Source organism: Rhinopithecus bieti, unplaced genomic scaffold, assembly GCF_001698545.2.
Source record: "Rhinopithecus bieti isolate Rb0 unplaced genomic scaffold, ASM169854v2 scaffold_5889, whole genome shotgun sequence".
Taxonomy (NCBI): domain Eukaryota; kingdom Metazoa; phylum Chordata; class Mammalia; order Primates; family Cercopithecidae; genus Rhinopithecus; species Rhinopithecus bieti.
Genome location: NW_016805277.1, coordinates 1,317,740 through 1,326,410, shown reverse-complemented (window position 1 = coordinate 1,326,410; position 8,671 = coordinate 1,317,740). Strand labels below are relative to the sequence as shown.

At 41.5% G+C, this 8,671-nt stretch overlaps 1 protein-coding gene across 1 annotated transcript in view; it reads right to left on the bottom strand.

Moving 5' to 3' along the window:
* The window catches only part of CDKL3 (cyclin dependent kinase like 3), a 52,852-nt gene that overhangs the window by 33,709 nt on the left and 10,472 nt on the right, over positions 1–8,671 (bottom strand). The window contains 1 exon segment of the mRNA XM_017871976.1: positions 3,623–3,801. Coding sequence (XP_017727465.1) covers positions 3,623–3,801 — 179 coding nt within the window.

Genomic DNA, 8,671 nt, shown 5'->3' with positions numbered 1-8,671 from the left:
CACACCGGGGCCTATTATGGGGAGGAGGGAGGGGGGAGGGATGGCACTGGGAGTTATACCTGATGTAAATGACGAGTTGATGGGCGCAGCACACCAACATGGCACAAGTATACATATGTAACAAACCTGCATGTTGTGCACGTGTACCCTAGAACTTAAAGTATAATAATAAAAAAAAGAAAACATATGTCCATACAAAAACAAGTACACAAACGCTCATAGCAGCATTACCCATAATAGCTAAAAAGTAAAAACAACCCAAATGTCCATCAACTGATGAATGGGTAAATAAAAAGAGCTCTAACCATTCAGTGGAATATTATTCAGCCATCAAAATAAATAAAGTGGGCTGGGCGCAGTGGCTCATGCCTGTAATACCAGCACTTTGGGAGGCCAAGGCGGGCAGGTCACAAAGTCAGGAGATGAAGACCATCCTGGCTAACACGGTGAAACCCCGTCTCCACTAAAAATACAAAAAGTTAGCCAGGCGTGGTGGCGGGCACCTGTAGTCCCAGCTACTTGGGAGGCTGAGGCAGGAGAATGGTGTGAACCCAGGAGGCGGAGGTTGCAGTGAGCCGAGATCGCGCCACTGCACTCCAGCCTGGGCGATGGAGCGAGACTCCTTCTCTAAAAAAAGAAAAAAGAAATAAAGTGCTGGCTGGGCACAGTGGCTCAGGCCTGTAATCCCAGCATTTTGGGAGGCCGAGGTGAGCAGATCACTTGAGGTCAGGAGTTCGAGACCAAATGGCAAAACCCCATCTCTGTTAAAAACAATTTTAAGGCCGGGCGCGGTGGCTCAAGCCTGTAATCCCAGCACTTTGGGAGGCCGAGACGGGTGGATCACGAGGTCAGGAGATCGAAACCATCCTGGCTAACATGGTGAAACCCCGTCTCTACTAAAATACAAAACTAGCTGGGCGAGGTGGCGGGCGCCTGTAGTCCCAGCTACTTGGGAGGCTGAGGCAGGAGAATGGCGTAAACCCGGGAGGCAGAGCTTGCAGTGAGCTGAGATCTGGCCACTGCACTCCAGTCCTGGCGACAGAGCGAGACTCCGCCTCAACAAAAAAAAAAAAAAAAAAAAAAAAAAAAACAATTTTAAAAAAGAAATGAAGTACTAATACATGCTATGTTAAGTGAAAAGAGCTAGTCCCAAAGGACCATATATTATATAATTCTACTTATATGAAATGTCCAGAATAGGCAAATCCATAGAGAATGAAAGCAGATAGGAGTTTATCTAGGCCTGGAAGGGTTGGGAGGAAATACAGAGTTAAAATGGGTACAGGGTTTCGTTTTGGGGTGATAAATATGTTCTAAAATTACCATGGTTATGGTTGTACAACTCTGTGAATATACTGTAAACCACCTAATTGTACATTTTAAATGGGTGACTTGTATGATATATGAATCATATCTCAAAAAAGCCTAAACTAAATGGATGCGCATTTGGGTGATAAAACTATCTTTAAAATGCAAGGAAATGGGCAGGCCTGGTGGCTCACACCTGTAATCACAGTACTTTGGGACGCTGAGGCAAGAGGACCACTTGAAGGCAGGAGTTTGAGACAAGCCTGAGCAACACAGCGAGACCTATCTCTATTATTTTAAAAAATGCAAGGAAATGATTGCAATAAAAATCAGTATCGTGGTTGCTTTGTTGGGAAAGGAGCATGTTACAACTGCAGTAGGGCACACAAAGGGTTTTCTGGGGTGGCGGGCAAAATCCTATTTTTTGATCTGGTGGTGGAGCTATCCATTTGTTATGTGAGATATTCTGTGTCTGTGTTTTCTTTTACAATAAAAAAGTTATCAAAACAGACTCACTAGCAAATTTGTTTCAAATGTAATGTGAAGTCTCCTAGAATCCAATCTTACTGTGGGCCAGGCACCAAGTTTGGTTATGTATAAGAGATTATGCCTATCCTCAAGGAACTTAACTTTTAGTGAGAGGTTAAAAAAAAGAGCTAGAGAAAGAACTAGCCCATGTTAAATATTAACTGACACAAAATTTACAGATAATGTACTAAAAGATGTAGAATAGGATTGGGGGGCTAGGGAGTATATCAGAAAAGGAATTTAAGCTACATCATGAAAAGAGGGTAAAACTGAGACAGAGAGATCTTACGCAGGCTACATTATGCCCAGAGGCAAAAAAGAAATGAAGAAAAAATTTTTGAGGACTTTGAGTAAGAGTAGATAATATTTATTGAGCATATATCAAATCATTTACTCCTCACCACAAACCTACGAAGTGAGTCCTATTATTATTTCCATTTTATAGATGAAGTAACTGAGGTACAGAGACAGTCTGTACAGGGCATCAACGGTAGGTACAGTTGAAAAGGTACCCAGGGGAATGGACTGTGAATCCAGACCACCTGGGTTAGAATCCTGGTTCAGTTCTGCTATTAAGCAGCTATGTGATTTCAGGCAAATTACTTTACCTCTGTGCCTTAGTGTTCTACTATTTAAAATGAGAATGCTAATAGTAGCAACTTCATCACAGGGTTGTTGTAAAGATTAAATTATTTGATGTATATAAAGCATTTAGAACAGTTCCTGGCAAAAAGTAAGTACTCATTAATATTACATATTATTATAACAGAATAATAATTTCTAGGAAAAGCACATGAGAATTATTCTCCTCCATGTATTCTATTAAATCAGGTATTAAATTACATACTTTTATCTCTTTATGTTCAAAATTGATTATTTATATTTTAGGCTGCTGTTTTATGTTAGACCAAGATCATGCTACTTTTGAGGCAATTCTCCTATTTCAGCCTCCCAAGTAGCTGGGACTACAGGCACACGCCACCACACCTGGCTAATTTTTGCACCTAAAACAGTACAATTTAAAATTATTTGCCAGTATTCACAAAGAGGGTACCATTTTTCAAGGAAATGGGAAACTCGGCAGTTCCTACTGCAACACTGGCAGAGTAAGATAAATGATTTCAAATATTTGCAGAATGTAGAGGCTAAAGATAAACAGAAGAGGGAACTCTGCTGAGGGCATGGCACAGCTTAAAGCAAATATAGATACACTCTGAGGGATGTCTGCATAGGTCTTCTGGGGCTGTGTCCATTCAACCTGTGAAAGCTGAGAGAGCGCAGCAGTAGCAGTAGCCAGCAATGCAGGTACCTAAAGAATCTGTTATGTTACCTTTAAAGGTGTCCCTCTTCTTAGCCCCAACCTAGATGCAGAGGGCAGAGTGTGTCAGTATTAGGGATGACAGATATACAAGAATATACCAAGGGATCAAAGAGATACCTAGGAGGCTAGGCACGGTGACTCACACCTGTAATCCTAGCACTTTGGGAGGCGGAGGCGGGTAGATCACCTGAGGTCAGGAGTTCGAAACCAGCCTGACCAATATTGTGAAACCCCGTCTCTACTAAAAATACAAAAATTAGCCAGGAGTGGTGGCGTGCACCTGTAGTCCCAGCTACTCGGGAGGCTGAAATAGGAGAATTGCTTGAACCTGGGAGGCGGAGGTTGCAGTGAGCTGAGATTGCACCACTGCGCTCTGGCCTGGGCGACAGAGCAACACTCTGTCTCAAAAAACAAAAAAAAGAAAGATACCTAAGAAAGGCTGACAGGATTCCAAAATATACATACTTTCCATAAGAAGTATCTTTCAATACTAATTCTGGAGCTCTATACCAGCGTGTGGCCACATAGTCCGTATAAATGTCCCCAGGAGCTGCTAGTGTTCGTGCAAAACCAAAATCACAGAGCTTAGTAATTCCTGACTGGGATACTAAAATATTCTCAGGTTTTATATCGCGATGAATGATCTAAAAACAAACAGAATACAAAATACATTGAGATTTCATTATCCAGAACCTCTCAAAAATTATACTGAGAAAATCTAGCTAATTAAGATAGTAAAGCTATTTCCTTACCACATGCAAAGGATTAATTATACAATGCAAATATAGTTACATGTTTTCAATTCTTGCTCCATCCACCACCTCAAAATAAAATGAAGCTAAGAAAACAGACATAATACTAAAAAGGCAAATCACATTCGTGTAAGAAAAACCAAAAGAACTTAATGAGGCTGGGAGTGGTGGCTCATGCCTGTAAACCTAGTACCTTGGGAGGCCAAGGCAGGAGGATCACTTGAGGCCAGGAGTTTGAGACCAGCTTGTGTAACAGAGTGAGACCCTGTCTCAAAAAAAAAAAGAAAAAAAAAAAAAGAAAAGAAAAGAAAAGAAAGAAAGGAAAAGAACTTATTGAAATTTTACTTTCCTTTAACTCTATGTCACACTCCAGTTCCAGCCCTTTCATGTCCTTCACAGCTAAACCTCTTGAAGACATTATCTGTACTCAGTCTTCACTTTCTGACCCAGTCACTCAAGATAATTAACCTTCTCTTTTGCTCCTACATTGCATTAAACTTCTCTAGCCAAAGTCATCTACATTTTTCCTACATCCAATAGCCACCTCTCCACCCATATTTACTTGGTTTCTTAGCATAAAAACAATGCCAACTATTCCTCCATTCCTGGTTTCTCAGACCTAAAATGTTCCCAATCTCCTCCTATCTACCTGGCAGCTACTCTTTCTCTGTCTGTTTCTAAAACATAGGATCCTTGTCTTAGGCTTTCCTCTCTTCATATATTGATATATATTGATCAGGAAACTTGAGTTTCCTGGTCAATCTCACGTACACTCTTTTTTGGGGGGTGCGGGAGCCACTTTTGTCACTTTGTTATAGGGACAACACTCTTGGGCTTCTCCCCACCTACTGGCTGCTCCATCTGAATCTGATCAACTCTTTTTAAGAAATTATTTTTTAAAGAGATAGGGTCTTGCTCCATTGCCCAGACCAGAGTGCAAAGGCACAATCGAAGCTCACTGCAGCCTCAAACTCCTGGGCTCAAGCGAGGAGCCTACCACCTGAGACAATCCTACCACCTCAACCTCCTGAGTAGCTAGGACTATAAGCGCGTGCCTGTAGTCCTACAGCCTACAGTATTGGGACTACTGGCTAACTAAACATTTTTTTTTGTAGAGACAGGGTCTGGTTATGTTGCCCAGGCGGATCATGAGTGCTGGGCTGAAGTGATCTTCCCACCTCAGCCTTCCAAAGCACTAGGATTGTAGGTGTGAGCCACCACACCAGGCCTGAATTATTTTTTAACATTTTGTTAATTTTAATTGATAAATTAAAATTGTACATATTATGTACATGCTGTTTTGAAATATGTATACATTGTAAAATTAGCTAAATCAAGCTAATTAACATTACCTCACACACTTATTTTTTTGGGGTGAGAACACTTAAATTTTACTCTCAGCAATTTTCAAGAATACAATCATTGTTATTAACTAGCTACCATTTTGTATAATAGATCTCTTGAACTTACTCCTTCTTTCTGACTGAATTTTTGTATCCCTTGACCAATATCTCCCCAGCTACCCCCACTCTAGCCCGTGGTAACTACCATTCTACTCTCTACTTCTAAGAGTTGCACTTTTATAGATTCTATATGTAATTGAGATCACGCGGTATTTGTCCTGTGTGTGACTTATTCCACTTACCATAACGTCCTCCAGGTTCATCCACATCATCACAAATGACAGGATTTCCTTCTATTTTTATGGCTGAATAGTGCTCCATCATGTACACATACCGCATTTTCTTTATGCATTCATCCTTAATGGACACTTAGGTTGATTTTTTTTTCTTTTCTTTTTTTTTTAGACGGAGTCTTGCTCTGTCACCCAGGCTAGAGTGCACTGGCATGATCTTGGCTCACTGCAACCTCTGCCTCCTAGGTTCAAGCAATTCTCCTACCTCAGCCTCCTATGTAGCTGGGATTACAGGGACACGCCACCATGCCTGGCTAATTTTTGTATTTTTAGTGGAGACGGGGTTTCACCAGGTTATCCAGGCTGGTCTCGAACTCCTCATCTCAAGTGATTTGCCTGCCACAGCCTCCCAAAATGCTGGGATTACAGGTGTGAGCCATTGCACCCAGACTCCTTTGCCCATTTTTTATTTTTATTTTTTAAAGACACAGGGTTTCACCATGTTGCCTGGGCTGGTCTTGAACTCCTGGACTCAAACTATCCTTCCACCTTGGCCTCTCAAAGTGCTGGGATTATAGGCATGAGCCACTGCACCTGGTCCTTTGCCCAATTTTTAATCACGTTATTTGTTTTCTTACTATTGATTTATTTGAGTTCCTTATATATTCCAGATATTAACCTCTTATTAGATGTATGGTTTGCAAGTGTTTTCTCTAATTCTGTGGGTTCTCTCTTCTCTCTATTGATTGTTTCCTTGGATATGCATACTTTTTTGTTTGATGTAATCCCAATTGTCTATGTTTGCTTCTGTTGCCTGTGCTTTTGGGTTCATATCCAAAAAGTCATTACCCAGATCCAATGTCATAGAACTTTTCCCATGTTTTCTTCTAGTAGTTTTACAGTTTCAGACCTTACATTTAAATCTTTAATCTATTTTTAGTTTATTTTTGTATAAGATTCATCTACTCTTATAGCTGTAGTAACTGTCCATATACTACTGATAATTTCAACATTTCTATGTCTAACAGATATTTCTCCTGGTTTCCACAAGAAGTGAAAGTCCACAATAAATCCCACAAACTAGGTACAGGTCCTTTAAATTCAGCAAATCTAAAACTAAACACATCTTCTTCTCCCCCAAACCTACTGGTTCTCAACAATCTGCTATTACAGTGAATGGAACCACCACTTACTCCATAAATCAAGCCAGAAACCAAGGGCATTTTTCTCCCTCCCCACACTCCTTTAACCTATCTACTGCTCTTCCTAGTTCAGGTCTCCTCAGCTGTCTCACAAAAGTAATACACAAGTCTATCAGTTGGTCTCCCTGAATTCACATTCGTGCTCTCCAATTCAGTCTCCACAATGAAGTCAGAACTATTTTAAAATCAGATGCGTGATCGTGTCACTTTTTTTTTTTTTTTTTTTGAGATGGAGTCTCGCTTTGTCACCAGGCTGGAGTGCAGTGGCGCAATCTCGCCTCACTGTAACCGCTGGCTCCCGGGTTCAAGCTATTCTCCTGCCTCCGTCTCCTGAGTAGCTAGGACTACAGGACTACAGGCACGTGCCACAATGCCCAGTTAATTATTGTATTTTTAGTAGAGATGGGGTTTCACCATGTTCGCCAGAATGGTCTCGTTCTCCTGACCTGGTGATCCGCCCGCCTCAGCCTCCCAAAGTGTTGGCATTACAGGAGTGAGCCACTGTGCCAGGCCTGATCATGTCACTTCTTTGCTTCAAGGATTCCTCATCCTGCAGGATAGATTTTAAACTCCCTAAAACGGCTTATAAGGCCTTGTGAGATTCGGCCGCTACTTATCCTCTTGACCTCCTTTCCCTAGCCTATAGAATATTAGTTTCCCGATTTGCCAGGGTTTGTCTAATCTCTGTGCATTTGTTGATGCTGCTCCAACTGCCTGGCCAAGTCAGCTATTTCCTCAGGACTCAGCTTGTATGTTAGTATTAGATGCTCCTTCTACATGTTCACATCAATCTGCACTTTCCCCTTCATAGCATCTGTCATGCAGTACTGTTAACTGCCTGTTTACTTGTCTGAAACCCCCACTAAACCATAAGCTCCGTGAGGGCAAGATGCACATCTGTCTTGTTCAATTAATATCCCGTGTTCAGTACAGTGCCTAGAACAAAGAAGGCATTTACAGATTTTATCAAATGAATTACAGAAGCACATACTCATCACCTGTAAAGTATCACAGCAGAAGTAGAAATGTCTCAGTGACAGAAATCCGGGATCTTTCCTTGCTTATACAACTTACTACCATAAATCTTTGAGACTGGCTCTTGATCTGACTCAATCTCCCTCCATAAATAGCCAAAAAATTAATTTAGGGTAAGCCTTTCTAATTGAGCCACTTTAAAGTTGTCATCTGTCAAAATATATAAATCCTTTTTTACTACCACAATTTTCATTGAGTGCCTACTATATGCCAGGCCCTACTCCAAGACCTAAGGATATAATGTGAACAAAAATAGACATTAAAAAGCACATTAAGATACCGCTTCAGGGGCCGGGCATGGTGGCTCACGCCTGTAATCCCAGCACTTTGGGAGGCCAAGGCAGGTAGATCATTAGGTCAGGAGATCAACACCATCCTGGCCAACATGGTGAAACCCCGTCTCTACTAAAAGTCCAAAAATTAGCCGGGCATGGTGGCATGTGCCTGTAGTCCCAGCTACTCAGGAGGTTGAGGCAGGAGAATTGCCTGAACCCGGGAGGCGGAGGTTGCAGCGAGCCAAGATCGTGCCATTGCACTCCAGCCTGGGTGACAGAAGGAGACTCTGTCTCAAAAAAAAAAAAAAAAAAAAAAAATTTTCCTCAATGGTTAAAAAGAAAACAAAAAAAAAAAAAAGTCTTTCTCCAATGTACAAAATGAAAACAGCAAAAAAATTTTTTAATTAAAAAATGTCTCCGGGCGCAGTGGCTTCACACCTATAATCACAACACTGTGGGAGGCTGAGGCAGGCAGATCACCTGAGGTCGGGAGTTTGAGACCAACCTGACCAACATGGAGAAACCCCATCTCTATTAAAACTACAAAATCAGCTGGGCCGTGCTGGCACATGCCTGTAATCTCAGCTACTCGGAAGCTGAGGCAGGAGAATCAC